This window comes from Hemicordylus capensis, chromosome 2, assembly GCF_027244095.1.
Source record: "Hemicordylus capensis ecotype Gifberg chromosome 2, rHemCap1.1.pri, whole genome shotgun sequence".
Taxonomy (NCBI): Eukaryota; Metazoa; Chordata; class Lepidosauria; order Squamata; family Cordylidae; genus Hemicordylus; species Hemicordylus capensis.
Window position 1 is genome coordinate 276,114,829 of NC_069658.1, and position 25,647 is coordinate 276,140,475.

Sequence of the window (25,647 nt, forward strand, 5' to 3'; positions counted from 1 at the left end):
CTGAAGTTTGCTCATCATGCTGGTATCTGGGAATCGTCTCAGCCTACAGGATAACTTCATTTACCTTATTAGGAATCTGTTTTAATACCAAAGTGTAGCAGCTTCCCATTAACTTGTATGTTGCAGAACTAGTGTGACACAGTAATTACTAGGGCAGTATACTTTTCATTCTGAATAATGGAGATGGCAGTATTAAAGGTGTGTATGGGGGGAGTTATGTGCTTTCCAAAAACAATTTAAAACAGAAACATAATTTAGTGGTTTCCAGAATACAAGACTCTTTTAGAAAACACTGAAGATGCTGTGGAGCTAAAATGAATTATAAATGTAGTGTTTCAACAACTCGGCTAGAATGCAGCTTTGAGAGCAAATAGGCAATTCTGGATAACATTAACATGATTCTACATAGATATTTCCAATACAATTCAGGATAACTTTAGCAATTAACCCACTGCAAGATGTTGATTTAATGATTGGTACCGAACACTCCGCTGCACTTCAGTCTCCCTACCTGAGCTGGCGGGGGTAGTCTCGGAGATGGCCTTGGGCTCCCCCAAACTTATTGTCTTGGGGGATTTCAGTGTCCACGCTGAGGCCCCCCTAGTAGGAGCAGCTCAAGATTTCATGGCCTCCATGGCAACCATGGGCCTGTCTCAGCTGGTATCGGGCCCTACCCACATGGCAGGACACTCTCTGGATCTGGTTTTTGCCGACCGGGAAATAAATGATCTGGAGGTGGGGGAGTTTGAGATAACTCTCTTGTCAAGGACAGATCATCATTTGGTGGGGTTTAGTTTGACTGCTCCGTCTGCCCTCTGCAGGGGTGGTGGACCGATTAGAATGTTCCATCCCCGGAAGCTTGGTTTCCAGACGGCCCTCGGGGAGTTTCCAGTGTCCAGAGCTGGTGACCCTGTCGAGGCCCTGGTAAATCTCTGGAATGGAGAGATAGCCCAGGTGGTTGACACGGTTGCTCCTAAATGCCCTCTCCAGCTTGGTGGAGCCCGTTTGGCTCCTTGGTTTTCCTTGGAACTTAGGGCGATGAAACAACTCGGGTGATGGCTAGAATGACACTGGAGGATGAGTTGTGATGAATCCAACTGAAGATGGGACAACTACATGGTGGTAGGGGCAGCGAAGAAACGTTTTTTCTCTGCCTCCATTGCATCTGCTCAGTGCAGACCGGCGGAGCTGTTTCGTGTAGCAAAGACATTGCTGCACACATCCCCCCAAGTAATGGGGGAGGAATCATCTACAGCCCATTGTGATCAGTTTGCATGTCACTTTGCAGATAAAGTCACTCGCATCCGTGCCGATTTGGACTCCAAAGTTTTGACAGTTCCGGCAGACATGCCTTTGGTACCGTCTGGTCTTATTGTGTTGGATTCTTTTTAGTTGGTGCAGCCTGAGGATGTGGACAAGATCCTGGGCAGTGTGTGGGCAACATTGTGTGCTCTTGACCCTTACCCTTCATGGCTAATAAAAGCTGCCAGGGAGGGTACAGGCAGATGGTTATTATTAATGCCTCATTAAGAGAGGGCAGGATGCCATCATGCCTTAAGGAGGTGATGGTAAGAACATTGTTTAAAAAGCCCTTCCATGATCACTCCAACCTGGACAACTATAGACCTCCAACCTGCCCTTTTTGGGCAAGGTGATAGAGTGTGTGCTGCAGAGGGTCTTGGATGATATGGATTATCTGGAGCCTTTTCAATCTGGCTTCCACTCCAGATATGGGACTGAAACTGCCTTGGTCACTCTAGTGGATGACCTACGCCAGGAACTAGACAGAGGGTGTGCGTCTCTGTTGGTTCTGCTGGACCTCTTGGTGGCGTTTGATACCATTGACCATGGTATCCTTCTGGACCGTCTCTCGAGTATGGGAATTGGAGGTACTGCATTGGAGTAGCTCCGATCCTTACTTGGGGGGAGGGTCCAGAAGGTGGTGCTGGGGGACTATTGCTCAGCCCCGTGGCTATTGGCCTGTGGGGTCCTGTAGGGTTCAGTTTTGTCCCCTATGCTGTTTAACATCTACATGAAACCGCTGGGAGAGGTCATCCGGGGATTTGAGCTGTTAGCAATATGCAGATGACACTCAGCTCTCTCTCTCCTTGTCACCTGATCCTAGGGAGGCAGTGGATGTCCTGAATTGGGGGCTGGAGGCTGTGATGGGTTGGATGTGGGCTAATAAACTGAGATTGAATCCGGACAAGACAGAGGTAATGTTGGTCAGTAGGAGAGCCAATCGCGATGAGGAGATTCTACTGGTTTTGGATGGGGTTGCACTCCCCTTGAAGGAGCAAGTACACAGCTTGGGGGTCTTAATGGACCCGGCTTTGCTTTTGGAAGCTCAGGTGGTGGCAGTGGCCAGGGGTGCCTTTGCACGGTTTTGGCTAGTGCGCCAGCTGCATCCTTTTCTTGAGAAGGCAGATCTGGCCACAGTTACCCATGCCTTAGTCACGTCACGGCTGGATTACTGTAACGTGCTCTACGTGGGGCTGCCCTTGAAGAATATCCGGAAACTGCAGCTAGTGCAAAATGTGGCAGCTAGGGTTTTATCTGGAGATGCCTGGTGGGAGCATATCACTCCCTTTTTGAAAGAGCGGCACTGGCTACCAGTTTGTTTCCAGGTCCAATTCAAGGTGCTGGTTTTGACCTTTAAAGCCCTTAACGGTTTGGGCCCAAGATACCTGAGGAACCGCCTGCTCCCAAGGGTTGCTGCCCGCTTGACAAGGTCATCTGAGGAGGCTCTGCCGACAATGAGGTGCCGACAATGAGGGAAGCTCAGTTTTCGTCCACATGGCACAGGGCTTTCTCTGTTGCTGCCCCCAGACTCTTCAGTGCTCTCCCAATGGCTATTCGCTCCTCGGCCTCCATCACAGTTTTTAGAAAGCATGTTAAATCTTGGCTTTTTACCTAGGCTTTTATATTATAGTCTCTGCTGCTGCTTCTTTGTATTTTGTACTGTTTTTTAATGCTTGTGTTTTAAATTTTTTTAATCAGATTTGTTTTATATTTTTAGCTTAATATTTTAATTGTCATTTTTATAATCTTGTTTTTAAAATTTTGTATAAACCTCCTTGGGATTATTTTAATGAAAGGTGGTATATTAATTTAACTATAGAATAAAATAAAATAAAATAAAAATGGTAGTATGGCACTTTTGTCTATGGACCGTTGGACTTGAAGACATCCAAGGTCCTGTCCAACCAATTGTTCTAAGGCTTCAGTCCTTCGTACACTTACCTGAGAGTACCCTAAGCCACAGTGGGTTTTATTTCTGAGTAACCATGCATAGGATTGAGATGCACAGTAGTTTCTCCTGGCATCTGACTCAAATCTGCTCAGTTTCAGCTTGAACCTTTCCCTCTTTCATCTTTCCTCAGTGGACCTGGAAAGTAGTTTGTTTTCCATATGGGTAACTGTGTGCATTCTCCCATAGGGCAAATACCTTCTGCTATTTCAGGCAAATAGCACTTTGATCGGGAAAGCAATATGGGGGAAGAGTTTATCCACCCTCCCGCCACACCACGGTCTCCATCATATTATCTCTCTTCCCCTGGTGACTTACAACTTTGATAACTGCGTGCATTACATTCTCATGTCCTCCTCTCTAATCAATGATTCTAAATGAAACATTCTTGGAAGCTCTAATTATAGAAAGTTCCCCTAAAGAATTGGAGTGATGAGTTTGCTTGAATTAATATTATTATTCACTGATTCTCTGTTTTAGCATGCTCTGTTGCTGACAACCCATGTCACATTAGAATTCAAAAATACAGTGGTTTGTATCCTAAGAAAATTAGTTATGATTTAGTCCTATTGAGCAGCATTCAGACTAAGATTTCCACAAATCTAAGATGTTCTGCTTGCGCACAAAGGGGGTGGGTGATTCCCCTTCTTTCTGTGGCCCCCTTTGTGCCTCCCAAAATGTGCCTCAAGAACATTTAGAGGTGTCAAAGGGGTTGCAGAGGAAAGGGGATATGAACTAAAAATGCGTGTGCGCACAAACACACACACACACACACACACACAGCCCGCTTAGACAAGAGGCATGTCTTTTGCAGGAGTCTTAATCTGGATGCTGTCCATTGAAATTAATGAGACCTTAATTAGTCATGGCTGACTTGTTTCATTGATTTCAGTGGTGCTTCGCCGGGATTCAGTTTCAGAACTTTATATATGCTGTGTGTGTGTGTGTGTGTGTGTGTGTGTGTGTGTGTGTGTGTGTACACTAGCAGAGCCAGACCACGGGCGGCCTGTGTCTGGCTGCCATTGCAGCCCCACTCACCCCGCCCCCTATGTATGACATCAGATGTGGTGGTTAGCAACACCCCTATGGCTGACGTGAGACATGGGGGACGTGGGCTGGCTCCCGAACAGAGCTGCATGGCCCCGTTCGGGGGTTAGATCCAGGCCAGTGCTGCGTTTGCTACATGACCAGGAGCGGCTCTTCCCTGCCTTAAAGACAGGAAGAGCCGCTTCTGGCCATGTTGCGAATGCAGTGCTGCCCATCCAACTCCCAAACGGGGCCACATGGCCCTGTTTGGGAGCTAGATTGAGGCCAGTGCTGCATTTGCAGTGCGGCCAGAAGCAGCTCTCCCTGCCCTTAAGGCATGGAAAAGCCGCTCCTGGCCGTGCTGCAAATGCAGCACTGGCCATTTAACTCCCGAATGGGGCCGTGCAGCCCCGCTCAGGAGCTAAACCAGCACCACCCGCGTCTGACGTCAGATGCGGGGTGTGTGTCGGGGCCGCGAGGCATAGCCCCTGAGGGGCAGCGGCCCAGGTTCTTTTAACCTGGTCGCCTGTGTGTGTGTGTGTGTGTGTGTATACACACACACACACACACACACACACAGATGCGCGCGCGCACACACACACACACACACACACACAGAGACATATGTTTGTATTTTTAAAAATTATTCTGCTTGGCAGCATCAACAGGATTCTTCTTTAAACCATGAAGTGCTTTTCACTAAGTTGCAAGCAACTGAATTTATTTTTTATCCTAGTTTGTCTTTCTTCTGTCTTTCTCTTCTAACTGCCTCCTCCCACCCTGAATGAAGTTAGCTCTTCATTTCTTTTTTCTGTTCTCAGTGGCATGTAAGCTCAGGGTAGATGAAACCCAGACAAAGCCTTAAATCCATTTCCTTGCAGGCTGTGCAGTAAGCATTCTACCATTCCCATCTCCATCTTGGTGTAACGATCCTGCTTTCTTAGGGGATTAGACGCTAATCGTTCAGTTACACTAACGTGTCTGCCACTTGTTTAGGTGCTCCTTCACGGAAACCAGATTTCTAGTGCACTGTTTCAAGGCGGATGATGTCACTTCCAGCCAATGGGGAGTGCACATTCCATTCACCTAATGACTGCCTCTTTTCCTTCCCCTCACAAAAGAACAATATAGCCACAGCTGTTCAGCAAACAAACCTCATTTTATTAGTGTCACAATAACTGTTATTCACAGTGGCTTTTAAAAAACTGTCAAAGACATTCTTATGCACCATCTGTAAGTTGCTGTATGCTTGGAACAGTGAAGGGAAGGAAATACATTCCTTGCCGTGTGCTAAAACACCCTTTGAAAATGCTGGAGGGTTTGGAAAGAATCAGCACATTGGAAACAGGCTTCCAGAGGATGAATACATGTGGAGTTCCTTCACTGGTATCAGCCCTGTTTTTTGAATGGGAAGTGATCTTATTCCTCAAGAGTGTGTACCTGCCTCATTCTCAATGTGTACTGAAAGTACTCTAAGCTTCAGAATGTCTTATTGTCCCTAGAGTGCTTCTGTACTAGAATACCAATTTGGACAGAACTGCAAAAGGGCTGGAAGAGTTCTTTCTTCCTGAGCGGAAATTCTTGGTTACAACTTTTTTAAAAAAAAAATCTTGGCTAAAGTATGTCTAAGAATAAGTTGTCTATGCTTAGCATAGTGGCTAAGAGACTGAACTATGAATCAGAATTCCTCCACTTAGACTCTCTTCACTGCTATGGAACTCACTGGAGGTCCATGGGCAAGCCACTCTTCTCTCATCCTTAGCCCCACATCTACAATATGGGAAGGATAATACTTTTATGAGGCTATTGCAAGGATTACAAGAAAGCTAATACATTTGAAGTGCTTTGAACACTTGAAAGTGCTATACAAATGCTCATCTTTGTTATCTTACATAGGGAATATTGGGATTGCTTCCAAGTCGTCAGTATGGCTAGGGAGAAAATCACAGAGAATTGAGAAGGAACTTCCAGAAGAACCCAGTCCTACCCTTTGCCAATAGCAAGATGTTTTCTATTTAAAACTTTTCCTTGTAGAAGAATTTAAGTAGTAATGATCAGTTGAAATATTGGAAGCCAGCCTTGCTCAGCCCTGGAATATGTTGTTAGTAAAGAGGAAAGTGTTCTTTATTATGAATCAGATGTATCTGAACATATGAAGCTGTCTTGTACTGAATCAGACCACTGGTCCATCCAGCATTGCGTTGTCTACTCTGACAGGCACCAGCTCTCCAGGATGAGATTGATTTAACTGAAGATGTCTTCATGTGAACCTGCGAACTTCTGCATGCTCTACCATTCAGCTGAAACTATCCCTGTGTTCACGTCCCTTGGATAATCATAGCCAGCTCTAATTAATCTGAAATTAGGGATCTGAGCTTTCAGACCACAGGCATTGTCTTCCAGGCCAGCATAAGCTCAGCACTTTTATTTTTAGAAAATTAGAAACAAAGCCCAACTAGTAAGGAGAAGCTGAGCACAGTAAAAAGCAGTGCTGATCCAGTTGGGGATGGTAAGTACAGAATCCTGAAAAGGCAGAGGCGGTCCAGAGCCTGGCAGCAGTTTAAACAGAGTATTGAAGATCCTCCTCATCAGCTGACTGCAGGAACTCGCCATTCCTTTCATGCTTTCTGATCTCCTCCCAGACACCTTGAATACATTTGGACAGGAAGCCCTATGTTTAGTGAGCAAATTTACTATGCCACCCTGTTGGGAAACCCATACCCCAAGCTATCAGAAAAAGCTGTGCAGACAGTGGCAACTGGTTAGAAGCCACCCCCACCCCTCTGCTTCAGTCCCAGTAAACATCTGTGTGATTCTTCCATGTTCTATGTCTGGATGAAGGTTTCCGGTGTGAATACCATTTTAGAACATTGATCATAGTCATGGAGATGAGAATCATCAGTCCAAGTAAAGCACAACTCATGGCAATGCTCCAAAAAGTAATAGGTTTACAAAGTTGTGTGGCAAAAACTAACAGCAGAACAGAATAAGACCAAAACCTGAAGTCAAAATAGATTGATTCTTTCTGTGAGAACTTAGTGAAATGTATTGGCCGCAGTTTCAGGACAGATAAAAAAAGCACCCACCGCACAATGAGGCAGAAGCAAGCTTCATTGAGTTCTAATGCAACTTACTAAGGGTTCAACCCCCTCACAAGCATCTGAGGAATTCTCTCATTTTTCTGAACTCCCCCCCCCCACCTAATAACCCATATCTCCCCTCAAAGTACCCTTCCTCCCGCCCCACCCCCCATTAAGTGATGATTAATGTATGGAACACAATTAATACAATAATTAATTTTATGGAATTCCTGGCCACAAAGTGTGGTGATGACCATTAGTTTAAATGAATCTAAAAGAGGATTTGACAAATTTGCAGAGGATGGACCTGTCTCTGGTGATTTTGCCAATGATCACTAAATTGAGCCATCTTCAGAGGCAGATTATCTCTCTGTACTAATTGCTAGGGCATCAACAAAGCTTTCATGTCTTGATTTGTATGATAACAAGCCAACTGTGAGAAGCAAGGACATCTCAAGCCAATCATAAGCCAATGCCAGAAAACCAACCAGCAAGGAACGAAGCCTTCCAGAATGGCGCTTAAATAACTCAAATTGATTTGAACTCAAATTGGGGTTATCTTGATTTGAACTCAGATCGGGTCCTTTATTTTAAGGGTGTTTCATTTTGAGTTTGCATCTCTTGAAACGGCCCGATTCAAGCTTGATTAAATTTCAACTCGAATCAATTTGCACATCTCTAATCATTACAGAAAAGCTTCAGAGTTGGCATTCAAGAATGTATTTCGGCATGTGTGGTGGGAAAGGTTGAGGAGAGGTGAGGAGGTCTGAATATGGAATAAATGCTGGGCTTCCACTTTACTTTCTATCATCTTTATATTTATTGCATAGGAAGTCTCATAATTTGTTCCTGGTTTTGTGGAAAGAACTTTGTTGTTGTTAGAGATGAGAGAGAGGCCAGACCTTCTGCCTCCTATCTTTAAGCAAGAACAGCCAACTTACATGCCACTTCATGGTTTTTACACTCCTTGCTAGGGATAGGGCAGAGATTTTAGGAGAATATATAATATGCTTGCTGGATATGATCTGGAAAGGGAAGTAAGGCTGTTTGAAACTTTCTGCAAGAGAAAAGTTGAATGAGAGTCTAGAAATATTAGATTAAGAGAGGACTTCATTTCAGAAGGAATACTGAGCAGAGGGTTAAATGTGCAGTGAGGAATGCAAGAGTTCGGATCCAATATATCTGTCAGGCTCCCTCATTTCAGACTGCAAATGAAGGGATTAGATTTGTTTTATTTTGGGACATAATTCTTGTTGTCTTTCTGAAGCTTTTGCTTCCCTCACCGAATTAAACTCTAACCCCTCCAGAGGCAGACAAGCATCTCATGTACTGTAAACTATTCTGAGGACTTGTGATAGAAAATAAATCAGTTGGTAACAGTGTTTAAGGTACTAAATGCTGCCCTGATGCACCCAGAGCACACTGGTACTATCTCAGTGGCCTCTGGTCCCCGGCTGAGGCTCACCATCACATAAATTTCCTGGAATTCCTTGCAATCTACAAGGCCCTCAGAGGATTTCTTCCCCTCTTTCACAATCCCGCCATTACCATATAGACCGAAAACACCACAGCAAAGGCCTAAATCAACAGGCAAGGTGGCACCAACTCCAGAGCCCTCTTTCAACTCTCCATAACACTCTGGTGGATCGCCCACTGCATCATTCCCCATGCTGTACATATTCGTGGCATTGCCAACTTTGAAGCCAACATTCTTAGTTTGATACCCATGAGTGGCAGTTGGATCATCAAGTGCCCTTGTCCCTCTTCTGCAGATGGGGACACCCTCCCATGGAGCTCTTCGTCTGCAGCCAATCCTCAATACCTACTCTTCTGCTCCAGGGCAGGCATCAGGACAAATTCCCTGGAGATGCATTCATGCTCTCATGGACAGGCCATTTCTCTTGTCTCCTCCCGCTGATACCCTTGCTCCCTTGAGTACTCCTCAGAATTCAACAGGACAGTCCCGATTGCATTCTCATTGCCCTGTGGTGGTCTCACCATCCTTGGTTTCCAGACTTCTGTGCCGCTCATTGGGCAGATTCTCCAGGCTGCAAGGTAGCCTTCTACCCAGTCTTCTTACTCCCTGAAATGGAAACATTTTCAGAACTTTCTCTCTTCTACAGGCTGTGCTTTTGTGTCTCTGTCCTCCAAAGTTATCTGTTCCTACTTCCTTCATCTGAAAGAATCTGGCCTTAAGCTTTCTTCCCTTAAAATGCACCTTGTAGCAATTGTGGCCCACATGCCATCTACCTGCCTGTCATGGTTCTACAACTTGATGGTCAAATAGTTTCTAAAGGGCTTGCAACACGGTTTTCCAGATACCCCCATAATGGCTCTGGTCTGGGACCTTGTCCTTATCCTCTCTTGCCTTATGGGGGCACCCTTTGAGCCTTTGGCAGCTGCCAACCTTCAGCTCATCTCTTGGAAGGTATCCTTTTTGGTAGTGCTCACGTCTGCCCGTTGCATGAGTGAATTTCTGGCACTTCGTCTTGACCCTCCCTATATGTGCTTCCACAAGAATAGTCTTGTGACTGAATGTCACCTTCTTCTCTAAGGTTGTGTCCTCCTTTCATTGTTCTCAGCCACTGGTCCTTCTGACCTTCTTCCCTACTCCGGACCCGGTGCAACCTAAGCTCCACTCCTTCAACATCTGTGGAGATTTGGCCTTTTATGTACAGTGCACCCCAGCGGACCTCCATTCCTTGTCCTTTTCCTTTGATGGGCCCCAGAAAGGTCACCAAGTTTCAGCTCAGACCCTGTCCTGCTCGGCCGTCAACACTATTCAACTGTTGTATCAGATCGTGCACAAGTCTCCCCCTACCTGTGAAGAAGGCTCACTCCACCAGAGTGATTGCTGTTTCTGTAGCTTTTGACAGATCTGTTCCACTAGATGTCTTCTGTCAAGTGGCAACCTGGTCTTCTCTGCTGTCTTTAATCCAGCACTACACCTTGGATGTCCAAGCGCACTGTTACTTGGCCTTTGGGAAAGTGGTTCTTCAGTCACTCTTTGCTTGATTCACACTTCCAGGTAAGCCTGAGCTTGTGATGCACCCTCTAGTGTAAGGCACAGATTATTATGCAGAACAACAGCAGATTGTTTACCTTTAACATTAGTTCTTCTAGTGGTCATCAGTGCTCTTATACGTCCTCCCTACCTCCCCTCTTAGTTTGATGGTAAGGGGGACTCTGAGACTGAGGCTCACTCAGGAGCATGGGATGAGGGGGCAGGGCTCCCACCTAAATTTGAGAGGCTTGGAATGAATGGGTCTCTGCACAGGCACAAGCTCCCTCTAGTGCAAGGCACGGATAACCACTAGAAGAACCAAAGTTACAGGTATGCAATCTATCATTACTGCTTGCATTGCTAGCAGAAGGATCCCTAGCACCAGGAATCAGCACCACCATGTTGCACAATGGACACTTGACAAAATTGCCGCATTTAGCAATGATATATCTTTCAGACATGATGAGCAAGAGAGCTGCCAACACTATAGTCTTCTCAGTTCAAAGAAGGATGGCCAATGGGTGCCACATACTCTGCTTAGAGAAACAAGTGTTAAGGCCTCAGAGGTGTGTGAGGCAGCCCAGTGTCTATGGCAGCTGGTTCTCTGCCATCTTTCCCTGCCTCTTTAGCTCGATCTCCCTGCCCCCCAGCCTCTTTCATTTGTTCTTTTCTAGCCTCCTGCCCAATGACTTTCCTACCGGGGAGGTGCAGAGGAGAGAAACCAGAAAGCTCAGTGAGCATTGTGAGGAAAGTGCTGTCACCAAGGCTGTGGAATTTCTTGGAAGTGCTGTCACCAAGGCTGTGCTGTGGAGGCGGGCAATGAGATCCAACTCTGAGATACCTCATCGCCCACTGCCACTCACTTCACAATACCACAGACGCGATTAACCTTTTTTTCATAGATACATTGCCCCTGCCTGCCGCTATAAGATTCCTTATAGTGATCTCTGCTGCCACTATAAGATTCCCACTTTTTTGTGGGTAGTTCAATAAACTAAATATACTTTAGGCTGCTATACTATGCATGTATAACATACTATGCATGCATTGGAAATAAGCCCCACTGAACTTAATGTCACTAGGAGTAAACATGGATAGAATTGCAATGTTAATATTTCCAGAAGATCTCGCAGAAGGTCTTAGCACTTTCTTTTAGGCCTCAGTACAATTATTCTATCCTTCTCAAAATAATCATCTTTTAAACAAATACAGGAGGCCCTTGATTATCTCAGGTTCTCAGTTCTCAGTTCCAGCATTTTGCAGTTAAGCAATATATACCCGGTTTCAACTATTGTAGGGCCATTTGTGGTTCCTGTGTGCACATTTCACACTCTCAGTGGCATTTGTTGCTTGGAGGGACTTCTGGAGGTTGTGTAGCGCCATGTTGGGGCATGTTTGTGTGGAATTTGGAGTGGGGGTTGTTTTGTTTTGGGGGGCATTACTGGAGTTGCTGGAGAGGCATAGTTCTGTACTCCTCTTTTATCCCCCCCCCTTTGTAATTTTTAGTGCTTTTTCATGTCCTGTGGAACCTAGCTCCATCATTCCCATAGGCACAAGGTTCCAGTTACTGCAGTTATGGTATTTGCAGTGGTAGTGCAGAACGTAACCCTCATGATAATAGAGGGTCTCCTGTACAGATCTTCCACGTGCCCTCTTTCTCCTTTCTTGTAAATATGGTGATAGTATTAGTTTTGAAGTTTCAAAAGAGGAAGTAGAGGTGAATTGGTAACTTTTATAATGTTGAGTATAATTACAGAAGCCAAGTCAGTTAGCATAGAATTTAGATATAATTAAGTGGATAGAATAAAAAGGCAGCCATTTGCTTGTGTAAAAAGAGTGGAAGCTGGATTTTGACTAAGTTTTTTTTAATAGAATGTAAAAGTGTACAAAGACTTGTACATGGATAAACACCAAACCAGTATCTAAGTACTTAAGAAAAAACAAAATCAGCAACTTGGCATACGAGTGACCCAGGAAGCCAAGGAAACTCAGATTGTATGAGTTTCCATGTGTTTCAGCCAGAAGATTTATTTCCAATTTGTTATTCATAAGGGAAGAGCGCGAGATTGGGATGGGTCCTTTGAAGTGGAAAACAAAGTCTTCTATTCAGTCTTGGGTCTAATAGAATACACATGACATAGGCTTGGCATCATGGCCTGTTTTAAAAGCACAGCACTTGTCATCTTTTGCTTTCCAATACTGGCAATGCTGGTGGGAATGGGTATTGCCCTGAAAGAAAAACTTGGCTAATTATTTCCTGCTGTCTTTAATAGTACATGCCTGGAGCAATCAGAAAGGGAATCATTAGAAAGAAACAGGATGACCAAATCTTTGTGTACTCATACTGATACGTAGCCAGCGTATTTATAATTCCAGAGTAATTGGACAAAAAGAGAAAATCTCCATAATTTAGATGCAATTCTGATTCCCCTATCCTACACAGGACTTTGTATGTGTGTTTAGTTGGATTTACTTAGGAGACTAGAACAACTATACAGTCCCATATACCAGACAATTTTGATTTATGACTGATCAGATTACACTTTTTATGTGCAAAAGGTTATGCAATGTTTATCTTGTTTAACTTCACAGCAACTCTATGGCTTTTATTCACATTTCAGTGATGTGGAGCTAAGATTGAGAGGCAGTGACTGCCCAAGGTTATCCAGTGGCTCTCTGACTGATCTGGGTCTTGAACCTGGGCCAGTGTGCATATTTTATATCACCAGCTCAATATATTAGACATTCACTGTTTCACCATTGGTATCCCACCAGTAACCTTAGGACTAACTTTCAATAATGTTCTTAGGACAAAGCAACATTAGATTACAAGTGATGAATACTGTGGGGTGGGTAGTGCTGGCCTTACCAGCAGGTAGTTGAAACAGATTTTGGGTTATCATGAAAGGGGGAAATTGTTCATTATTGAGTTGTTTATTATATTTTAATAAAGAAAGGAAGAAAGCCATTTGGATTTTCTGCCTCGGACACCAAAATATTTTGGGTCATCTCTAGGCCTAAGCATGTGTTTGCTCACACATCCTACCACATACTACTAGCATGAAGCGAAGCAAACACAGATGGTGCAAGTTTCCATATCCAACTGCAATGACTTCAACAGTGATTTTCGCTTTTGGAATGCCTGCATGCTTACTCTCACTCATATATCTTGAAATTAAGAACCTAAATTAATAAGTGTTTGCACGGTAATAAAAATGGAAACAAATGCTACCAGTGCTTTCCCCTCACTGCTTGCAGAATGTGTTTTGTGTATGACAGTATTCTGCTTGCAGAACTTTATGAAAGCAGCACTTCAAGGGGTGCTGTTTTTGTAACTCTGAGGAGCTGAAAATAGCCTGCATTTCTTCCCATATATGGGAACTTAAAGCAGCTTACAGCACACGCAAAATGTGAACTTGGTTAAAATAATAAGTCATCCTACTTTAAAAAACATTTTGAAATCCAAGCAATACCCCCACAGTTATAGCAACACAAATCTGGAGTGATGGGATCAGGCAAGATTCTTTGTGGAGGGAGATTTAAAAATGTGAATGAATGGTTGTGGTGGTGGTGGGTCTGCAATTGAAATGCTGTACTGCTGGCCTCCATAGCCTTACAGCTGGGAGACCATACCACACAGCAACCAGCATCTCCATGTGGTGTTACTTGATTCCCCAGACCAAGTATCTATATGTTCCTTTAGATCAACAGAAGATCTCTGACTTGCAGAGATAATTCTGAGATCCCATTTTAATGAATCTTCTCTCTGAGCACAGTGCATGTAGGTACAGGCTTTAAATGAACAAGAGCCCTCTTTTATAGATGCTTACTTAGCAAATCAAACTGCCCTGCACAGGAAAACAGTCCTGAGAGCTACCTGATCCCCCAGCTAACAAGTTTCTAGCATATGAGGTTGTTGGGGAATTTTTAAAATGTAATTGGAGGCAAAGGGCTTACCACATGATGTTGCTTAGGAATGCCTCCAGACAGATGCATGCCTCCAGACAGAGACTGTCACACACCTGAAACCTGTAAGCTGCATGGGGACTGTACTGATCACTGTTTTACCAAATGGTAGGCTGTAAGCTAACAAAATTCCCACAGAAGAATGATTGTTGCATAAAAACCCTGCACAAACTCCCTACCCTCTGCCCGCCCCACCGATGGTGGTAGATCCTTCGTAGATCCTTCGCCCCCATATGCAGATACTGGCATGACGTCACCTGAACAAATGCTTATCATAGAGGCTTACAGCAATGTTCTTTGGTCCTCTCTGTCTCTTTTGTTACTCTGTTCATCCCCTCGCTCTTGTATATTTCAGTTTGGAACTCCCTCTGAAACACAGGAATGGAAAGGAACATATTAGGTCATCCTTGTCCATTCTTTGCCAATGCAAGATTATTCCCTATGGTTTGTTTTCAAGTGCTGCCTTCTACAGTCTATTTTTAAATAATCCTGCTAGTAGGGCTTTCCTCATTTTCCTGGGGAAGACTGCGCCACAATTCAGTTGACTTCACTGTACGTGGTCTTATGATTTCCTGTTGGCCAACTTGAATTCTCCTTTGGCCTTGATTCTCTAACTGCTTTGAGTTCTGCTTCACAAAAGAGTTACCTATTACTCTTTATTCTTCTACCTTTCAATTTAAACTTATTGTAAGTAGTTATCCTTGGCCAAGCTGCATGTTAAAGTGCAGTGACTAAATGAGTCAGTGGAGTCTAATTAACAAGGTCTAGGACTTGGGCGTTAGAGTCTGAAACTGTGTATAGACTATCCTCTGGGGATAGGTGCAGGTTTTCCAGATGGAGGCAAGCTTTGCTTCACCCCGTTTTTGCTTCTGTGTTGACATACATACCTGATTCGGCATTCAGTTTATATTTTCACACACCCCATCATGTTTTGAGCAGTCTTTTTGGATTTTTAAAAAATAACTTTTCAAGTACCTGCATGTAAATCTGGTTCATGTTTATTCTGTGACTTAAAAAAAAAAACACCAGTCAGTTTTCCTTTTCTTTTTTCAACTTGAGAATTTAACTCTTTGTGATTGCTGCAAGGGCTATTAATGCAACCAGCTGGGAAGGATGGAAGGAGACGTCTTCATGATTGCCATGAGAGACAGCCAGTCAGCACTCTGCACAACTGGCTTCTCCTGGAAACAGGAAGAACCAGTTCCTTTTTACCTCAGTGTAGTCTGGAAGTTTGTACTTCTGTCCAAGAAAGAGTTAATGTAGAGCCACAGTGGGCTCATCACTCAAGTCTACACTAGATCTAGGCATAGCTGAAAATTGCAGCAAGACCCGACAAGTGGCATTGTCAGTTGCCATGATGGGTCAGGTCCTGTCATTGCACAACTCTGAAGTTCTGATGCTCTCCCCCTCATCCCCACCATCTCACCTCTCTGCGCTCTCCTGGTCTTTCTTTACCTTTTACTGGACAGGGGCAGGGGGCAGGCCTTCTTGTTGCTTTATCTTCACTCCAGAGGGAGTATTCAACCAGCTGTCTTGCTCCGGAGGGAACACTCGGCCAATTGGCTTTCTTTATAAGGCTCTGAGTGGTTTGGTTGTTTCTGGGATTCATATTATTCCTAGAAGCACCTGGGCCACTCAGGCATCTAGAAGGAGAGCTAAAGGGTGGACGGAGAAACCACCTCACTTTTAAACTCAAGCCTCAGATGGCAAGGCAGCTGGTTGAATGTTTCCTGTGGTGCAAAAATAAAGCAATGTGCAGCCCTGTCCCCTGTCAATAAAAGGTAAAGATGAGCAGGAGGAGAGGGCTGTGTGTGTGTTTGTGTCCAAAAGAATGTCGGAATACTTTGGCAACATCAGCAGAGAGCCTCTGGACAGTTCTGTCTGTTGGTGGCTCCCTGCTGTCATTGCAGAACTCCCTTCAACAATGGCCTGCACAGGGCATCCTGGTCAGACCAACACAACTGCCCAGCCCTAGCCTATGCACAATGTAAATGGGTGGCCTTCCTATCTCTTGGTCCAGATCTGTAAAATGGGCATATTAATGACCTACCTCAGTCATCTGATGTAGCTCATTAGTACTTTGAATAGTGGTGGCTGTGTGGTCTGCTTGATTCTGAGATGGGCCAATGGGAGCGGTGGGCTGCAAAAAGCCGAGAACAGTGCTCATCTCAACTTTAGGACAAAATATCTACATATGGAGTAAGCTGGAGACAAGCCTTTGGAAATGGTTTTGTTTGGCATGTATGTAGGGAGTGGAAATCACTGCTGATATTTTTCCACTATTCTTTTTTGCATTGTTTTAGCTTCCCAAGAGGAAGCAAGATCCAGGCTATATCTGCAAAATTGCATTGCTCCAGGCTGAAATGAATACATACATAACTCTTTGCAAACAAGCCTACTCGCTTTCAGTTCCATTTATCTTTCTCAGACCATCTACTTTTTGAGCACATGAGGTCCTTCAGGGTGGGGGAGGTGGGGGGGAATTACATGATTGAAAATGCCACAAAAATAGTTTTTCTTTTTTAAAAAAAAAAACCCTCTTGTTCCCATCCTGCCTAGCTAACTAATACGGAGGGAAATAAGGCAGATTTTAACTTTTAATAACTCTCTCCCCTTCATATCTCTTTAAACACAGGATCTCTGGTCATGGAAGCAAGGGCACGTGGTCGATTCTTGGCAGTCTGCAGTCTGTGGAGCTTTTGCAGGTGCAAAGGATTATATGTTATCTTGGGAAATGCTAAAGAAGAAAGGAGGGGAGGAGGGAAAATGTACAAATCTATTAAGGTGGGCAGCACAGCAACATTCTTTTATAATTCCAGTTTGTTTAGAGGGAAGAAAATGGATCTCGTTGTGAGGAAGGGGGAGAAACAAAAGTAGAGGACAGAAAAGGTGAAGTAGGGAACCCAGGCAAGGGTGTCTGTTTGAAAGACAGCCAATTTGTTTTTGACAAATTTCTGTTATTGAACAAACAGGTCCTGTCAGTCAAGCTTTGGGATTATCCAAAGGTTGAGTTGTAAAACCCTCCGTGAGGAGAGACCACATTTGGGTGCAGGTTTGTGCAGCTGTCTGCCCTGAGCAACTCTTGAGGACTTTCAGGAAGGGGCCATGATTCACCATTCATGTGACAGCTCTGACAGCACTCTAGATTAAGTAGAGTCAGGAGAACAGAATGTCTAAATGCAGCAGCCTCCAGGCGGAAACTTTCCGTGGAGGAGAACCGGAGGCTGAAACATCTGGGCAGTCTCTGGACACTATCCCTGGAATGAAGAGTGGCAGGCCATGCTCTCGGACGATTTATTGCAAAACAAGCTGGAAGTTAATTGAATTCTTAAAGAGCCACCTTGCCTTATTATAACAGCCCTGCTTTAAAATAATTTCCTTTAAGATGTCACAAGTGGCTCATCCCACACGTCTGACAAGGAGCAGGGAGGGGAAACTTAATGGCCTGATAGAAATCTCAGGTTAGTGGCTGCTGAGGATGGAGGGGCAAAATCTTTTTTCCAGAAGGAAGTAAAATGTGCAGAGTCAGGTTCCACAGGCACGGTGAAAAGCACATTGTGAATCGAGTAACATTGACGCTTGTGGATTACTCCAAAGTAAATGTCAATGTCTTTTAATATTAGTCTAGCCTTCAAAACAAAGAACATGGAGAGGTCCTTCTATGGTGAATGCAAACAGGAAGGGGTTTTTAGTAGCATATCAAATAGATCTAGTAGCCTGCTTGTGCAATTTTATTATAGGATTGTGGCATATCTTAGTAAATGCCTACAGCACCTGTACTTGCCTCTTGATCCTGTTTATTGCACCCTTCCAGATCTTGCTCCTGTTTATTGGACCCTCCTGTATACTTACGCCACAACCCATTGTTTCCCTTACTTAAGTTTGGGGGAAACCCATCCTCCTTACATTTTTGAGAGAACAATAGGGTGGTGAAAAGGATGTTGTGTTAAGTGTTCTGCCAGACAAACTCTATGTCATGGGGCCAGCCCATGATCGTTTATTCACATGCATGCTTTGTTCAGACATAAAGTAGGGTCAGTGAGGATCTGTTTTCAGCACTGAAACAGGTGCACAGCTGGGGCAAGGTGAACCCTCCTCTTCCTTACCTTCCTGTGCTCTTTGTCTTTACCCTTTTGCCCAGCCAGGCTCCAGCACCTGAAACTGACCCAGCTGAGGAGGAAAGTGCTTAAAGCGATAATTCCTGGGAATGTAAGGCAGAGAAGTGATGGGGGCTCAGCTCTCCTTGCATGCATGCCTCTCTTGGTGGTAACAGCAGACACCTGCTGCTGTGTATGCAAACAGGGGCGACATCTGAACAGCACATATGGCTGTCCCCGTTGTGTCTGGTTTGGCCACACATCCCATGTTCTCAAGTGTGTGCCGTTAGTGGCCTAATGTGCCCCACCAGCAGTGATTCCCTTGGAATAGTGGTGCCCTGCTGCTTCCACAATACAGGTGGCTGTTTAAAAATAAATAAATGGGGAGCATCCTTGGAAATCTGGAAAACAGCTCTTGATGGATGCCCAGAATGCTGCCCTTCCAAACTATATTCTGAAGTTGTCAGCATGTATGTTAGTAGTTGCTTAGCAGCTGCCAGATTCTCCCTGCCTCAAGCCTTCTCTGGAACAGACTCCAGGCTGTCTTGTCCCCTTTGTGTATTTTGGAAGATGTGAGGGAACAGCCTTCAGCGGGCGGGGGTGTGTGATTCTGAAGTTGGGTGAGATCCATTCTGCATGTCGGCTTAATTCCCATTTTAGTGACAAGCCGATCTCCCCAAAAGGAGTGTTTGTCAATTTACATGTGTATAGCATTTGCAAGTAGGTTATGAGAGGAAAAGGACAAGCCAAAATAAAAACCATATATACAAATTATAATACATAACCATAAATAAGTAAAATCAATTGCACGAGAGTCATTTACATTCATCACTATTTTTCAGGTCTCTTGGAAGCAAAATAAAAGTTTACAATCCCAAGCAACTAGCCAACCCTTAATCACAGCAATGTTGCCAATACCACAAAGAGTGTATTCAGACACTATAACCATCTGAGACTCTCTAGTTGCTCATGTTCTTTGCTTTACCACAAAATTTACTTAAAGCCTTTTAGAGGTCAGAGGAGGAAAAAAACATTAAACAAGATAAACGCACCCTCCTGTTTTGAGCTCCCTCATTAACCAAGGAAAATTACTGAATCGTTTCTGTCTTAAGCATAATGTTGTATACTTGGCAGAGGGAAAACAAACATTACCGCTAAGTTCAATCCATGTCTTTTTTTTTTAAGCTTGCAAAATTGCAGTAATTAAAATGAACTCTCTGTGATGCTTTAGCTGTTCATTATGTATTTCTTGGTACCATTCTATTCTTTTTATCTGTGTTTATTTAAAAAAAGCACATTGCTTCAGTTTAAAAAAAAGTAGTATAAACTTGGAAATAAAAACTAGAAGCCACGCAACTGACTGTTTGGTTGAAATATGTGAAAGTCTGTCTCAGTTCCTCCACCAACTGCTTCATCTTCACCTATTCTTCCCTTGGGACAAATTATTTGATTGATTGATCGATTTATTTCTATACCGCTCTTCCAAAAATGGCCCAGGGCGGTTTACATTAAAATAAATAATGACATTAAGTGCATCAGTGTAGCTCCATCTCTTTAACAAATCATCTTTAGGTGAGCTCAGTCTACATTTGGACCATGGTACAGAGAGAAGGAAGCTAACCTTTTGCCCCTACTGTGGTCATGGACCAGGTCCAGATTGTCAAAAAACCCCTCTCCAAAGGCTGCTATTTGCCCCAAGAGGAAAGCTGGCATTGGCAGATAGCTGTATCTGGATCCGGTTCACAACCAAAGTGAGAGCAGAAGGGTTAACTAACTGTTCCCTGAGCCATGGGTCCTGCTCCAGATCAAAGGCCCCACAGTCTCCAGGTCTCATCAGGAGCTGTGTGCAGAGGCGTATCTAGGGAAAATAGTGCCTAGGGCAAGGACTGAAATTGTGCCCCCTGTCCAAATATCTGGCACCCATCTGATTCTCTGTACATAGTGCCAAACTGAATATGTGTACAGTAACTTATATTATATTAATTTTTTTTTTAAAAAAATTAAAAATCATTTTTAAAAAAAAAAATCATTTTTTTTAATTTTTTAAAATTAATTTTAAAAAATTACCTGTAGCCCCTTCGGGGGGCTTCCTAAAGGCTGTGGGGGGGGGTCTGCAAAGGTTTCCCCTCCCCTCTCTGTTCTCTAGGGCCTCGCAGGGACCATTTCAGCATGTGCGGTGGCCATTTTTTAATTTTTTTTTTTAAAAATGGCCACTGAAAACAAAATGGCGACTGTGCATGCTCAAATGGCCTCTGCGAGGCCTGGCATGGCCTAGGGCCTCACAGAGGCCATTTGAGCATGCGCGGTGGCCATTTTGTTTTCAGCAGCCATTTTAATTTTTTTTTTTTTTACATTTTAGAAAAATGGCGCCCCCTTCAAGTGGCGCCCGGGGCACGTGCCCTGCCTGCCCTACCCCTAGATATGCCCCTGGCTGTGTGTGGACACAGATGAGCCAGTGTCTGCTTCTTTTAGTATTTTCACTTAAGACATTCTGAATATAAAGACTTTCCACCCAATATTGTTGCCAGCCCTGAGATGGTTTGTTGAAATACTAAATAAACCCATTTGGCTCCTCCCCGTTAAGAACTGTCTCCATCGACAGGCGTTCCATCTCATTGCATGGAGAGATGAAACATCAAAGCCCACTCGATTGTCTTGGCTGGGATCATCTGCAGCATGGTTCCTTCGTTCCCCAAACGGTCTTCTTCAGTGGCCATTCTATCTGATCATTATTACTACAATTACATGAGTTTATGTCTGTAAGATGTAATAATTGATACCTGAATGTGCATATTTCCTCCCTTGACCCTTTCCCCCTTTGTATTGTGTCAGAGAAGGGCTGGTCAGATTTCAGGCTTGGAGAAACTACTTTTATTTGGGACCCAAGGTGCGCCAACACAGCCAAGTGCAAAATAGTGCCAGGGAGGGGCAGAACCAGATGCACAATGGTGGCTCAGTGGAAGGAGCCAGTTGCCTCCTGCATTTTATAAACCATACACTTGGACAACCTGCATATACCAGTACAAACTTGCATATGAGTTACTACAGATCAGGAACTCTAATACAAAACTCTAAAACTGGACAACAGAACTCCATAAAGACCAGGTCAAAGGCAACCAATTAATACTGTTCTGGTGCAGATGAAGAACAGTAAGGCTGAGAGAGAAATGACTGGTGCAAGGCCAGAAATGGCAGAGACTTTGTTTGTTATTCCTACCATTTTACCAGCTGTTGGTCAACTTTTGGGAGTTGGAAAACCTTGCTGACCAACCACAAACCCCCAAGCAATCTACTTGTAGGTCCCAGCCTACCTTCTCTCCACATTATACTAGAGTATGTGCTACTCTTTTAAATCTAAAACTACATTGAGTACATTGGTTGAATGTTAGTATATAAATGTAGTAAATTCATAAGAAAACATACCTCCCACTGCCACAACACAAATATTCACTTGAATGAAATACAGTAGATGGAAGACTTTTGTTTTTCTAAAATCTGAAGGTTGTTCCTCCCTACACATCCGATTGTAAGGAGGATTCTGCAGTTAGTTTTTCGGATTTTCCCTGCAGCCCTTAAGGCTAGAAGTAGGGTCACCAGATCCCATCTGAGACAGGATATAAACATCTGAAATAATGGAGGTGCGGCCTCTTCCATCTTAGTGCTTGCAGGGATGCAGAAATCTCTTCAGTATAGCTAGTAGGGGTTATCTTTTGTATGGAATTTGGCAGCATAAAAGAGAAATGTTTTCAGAAAGAAAAGGTAAGAGTACCTGAGAGAGGTAGGCCAGGTGCCTGTTGTTCTTTGAAACTGCATAAATATTCTAAATGGATTTTGTTTGCATAATCTAAAAGATATTTGAGTTTTGTTTTTAAGTTTAAAGCGCATGTTTTCAGACACAGAGTGGGGCTTTTACTCTGATCCTTCGCGTTTTTTGACTGAAAAATATTTGGAATTTGAGGGCAAATGTTGACTTCAGTCTCTGCATTTCCCCTCATCTATTCTACTTAGAGAATCTCTCCTCTCATGCCTGAGGGTAGCACATGGTATGGAGGTTGTGTATTTGTATGGCAGCAAAGAGGAGAACAGCTGCCAGTTCAGTAGCTATGATAGCTAGATTTATTTATTTTTCAACATTTTAACCCCATTCTTTTGGTCCACCAGGACCTTTAAGTCTTGCAAGGTTAAAAACCACCTAAAGCAATGTAAAAATAATTAAATTAGTTAAACAGTCCCCAAAGCACCAAACCATATCCAGCAGTACCTAACCCCCACCTAGTTCAAATGCTTGCCTAAAAGGCTATGAGGCCATTCACACAATCAAAAACTGTGTTCTACCTGGGTTTGGGAGCTGTGTGTGCTCTCAATTTTCGGTTGTGTGGAAGCAAGGTAGGAGGAAAACCTGGGTAGAAATGATTGTGTGGAAGCAAAGTAGGGGGGAAAGTTACCCAGGTTTTCCTCCTACCTTGTTTCCACACAACCAAGAACACAGTTTTTGATTGTGTGAATGACCTCTATGAGCCCTTTCTCAAAACTAGTGAGAAAAGGCTACCCTGTCTGTGGGGAGGAAGTCCAGAAAATCTTACCTCTCCGCAGATAATCCTCTAGGCTTCCCTGGGCGGGCAGATCGCTGCAGTTGGCTTTGGAGTGCCAGGGACGTGTCAACCTGTCCTTTGGAAATACCATAATGCAATGTGAAAGTGTGCGGTGCATTATGGGAATCCCCCCCCCTCCCCGGACTCCCCGCAGACTGGCAGCTGTGGCTGCAAGCAGACAATTTTTTTTAAAAGTGTTAGGAGAGTGCTTGCTCTCCAAACTCCTTTTTAGAGGGAGGCTTCACAGGTGGGATTGCCGCCGTGGTGCCGCTGGGATTGGTCGGATCCTGTCTGTTCACCCACGTGTGCAAAACTGGGCTGGGCTCCCTTAGCCCGGTTTTGCACACGTGTGTGAATAGCCTCATTGTCTTCATTGCCTTTCAAAGCAGGCGGAGATCGGTCAGATGAGCCTCCCTCAGAAGAGCATTCCAAAACCATAGTGAAAAGAAACCTCCGTGGTCAGAGGCAGTATTCATACCATATGCTTGGGACAAGCATCAGCTTCATAAATCGAATGCTGGAATTGATAGGCTTTGGGACTGATTCAGCAAAGTCCATGAATTTGTTTACCCGAAGCAAGTCAGGATATGTTGTAAGGCTGCCTATTACTAGGGTGTTTCTGTTTTGTTTTGTTCTCTCAGTCTGGCACAAGGCAGTTGAACTGGTTGGATAATTGATCTTATCCGTACTTGGATTTCTTACAGCACACAGGACATACAGTGTTACATTGATGTGTTTGAAGACATTACCTTGTTGAAAGCTATTGTCTTCTCTGCTGCATGCGATCTATAAAACGTGCCTTTGTTCATCATGGGCATGTTTTAGAGGCAGAAATGTATCGGAAATAAAGATTTTAAACAATGAAAGGCTAGTGATGGGCTTTTTGTGCAATAAACCTGGACAGCTGCCTTGGTTTCCCTTCTGTTCTAATTAGCTCTGACAAGTTTACAATGCTGTGTTTGAGAGTCTCCTTGCCCATACAAGGTATAAAGGCAATGATGAAATCTGCTTTTAGCCCTGACTCTTTACAGATGCTCATGACAGTTCATCCAAACCTAAATTGGTTAAATTATTACAGATGAAATGTCCAGTCCCCAGGTTTCTGCCACTTATTGTTGAATCAAATCTTCCTTTTATAGACTGTACAGATTTGTTGGTTAACTGATGAGAGTCTTAAGGAGGTTAGGTAGCTAGTCTTATGTACTTCACGAGCTTTTTAATCTTGGTGTGCAAACAGTACAGATGGGAATATTTGTAAATCCAAATTCTCTAGCAGGTCAGTGTATCACACTTGTGCTTTTAAAGTACATGTCAGACAATGAGGCGGTGCCAGCCCTCCTAGCAAATTATGGGCAAAAAGGTAGCTAGATTAAACACTGTGGGGTGTGTGTGTGTGTGCAGGTGGGGAGAATCCTGTCTTAGCTAACTCTAGTTCTACATTGACTCCAGAGGGGTGGAAATTCCCTTCCATTAAAGTTGGATGGGCATCTTTTAGGCACAAATTAGGCATGTTATCTTGGTGAAGGAGATAGAACTACTGTATATGATCCTATGTTATGAATGCATGACTAGATTTGGATGTCACTGTTCCTATTCTAGACAACTACCAGTGACCATGAACATTTGAAATGGGGAAAATGCTGTATTGCAAAAGTTCATAATGCAGGGGTTTGAGACCTTATAAGGGGGAAGCATGGCATTTAAATAGTGAATTATTATCATCACCTATGATAGTGATCTTAGTAGTATTGGATGCTGTTGACCAGTGGAGCAACTCCATAGTGCTTGCTTCCCTCCACTGGGAATCTTAGAACACATATATTTCCCCCTCTCTTTTATAGCCTCCCCCATCTCAGGCTTTCAGTGGAATTTGTTTCAATGCTTACTCAGTAATTTACTAGGGAGATTTGCCAGAGGGATGTTTGGGCCTGCTACACAAGACAAGAGTCTTGGGTAAACTCTTTGGCAGCTCCTGCTGTGCAAACTCCAGTGCCTGTTGCTATTATCATAGAAGCCTATTCCCATTTCCCACTTGATTCCAGTGCCCACTTTTTGAAAGTCTTTACTGTGCGTTAGCCATTAATTGTGTGAGGAAGGGTCTGTCTTGTGCATTATCCTTCATTTTTCAGGTAGTCAGTTGGCCAACAAAAGCTGATGTGTACCATGCTAAGTGCCAAATTGGAAGCCCTCTGGAAAAGAGGGAAGGGGGTCTCATTATTTCCTTACTCTCATTAAGGACCATTTTGATCCCACAGTTCATTGCAGCCTTGACTCCAGCCATGTAAAGATCTATATTTTGCTAAGAGTGCATCAGTGAAATGTTGGACACATTCATCCTTTTCTATTCAGCAGCAGAATTTAGATGTTCTTTCTTACGTGTAGAACTCAGTAGCCAGAATCCATAACCACGGATTGGCCTCTGCTGAGAACTGAGATAGTGTAGACTGATCTTCAGATGTCTTGTTGGGCACTCATCCATCATATGAGTTAAGTGTCTGCAGTGCTGCTGGATAGTCTCAGTATGGAAATAAAACTAGGTCACACCAGTGCATGGATAGCGTAACACTTGGTGATCCTGCTGCCGCCGTTTCCTTAGGCCAAAGCTGGAGGCAAAATAACTGAAGTTGTCATC

At 43.9% G+C, this 25,647-nt stretch overlaps 1 protein-coding gene across 4 annotated transcripts in view; it reads left to right on the forward strand.

Moving 5' to 3' along the window:
* Positions 1–25,647, forward strand: part of SLC25A26 (solute carrier family 25 member 26) — a 184,957-nt gene that overhangs the window by 142,372 nt on the left and 16,938 nt on the right. For all 4 annotated transcript variants that reach the window (XM_053297812.1, XM_053297816.1, XM_053297813.1 and 1 more), the window contains one exon: positions 16,962–17,031. In XM_053297812.1, the coding sequence (XP_053153787.1) occupies positions 16,962–17,031 (70 nt within the window). The remainder of the gene's footprint in view (positions 1–16,961; positions 17,032–25,647) is intronic.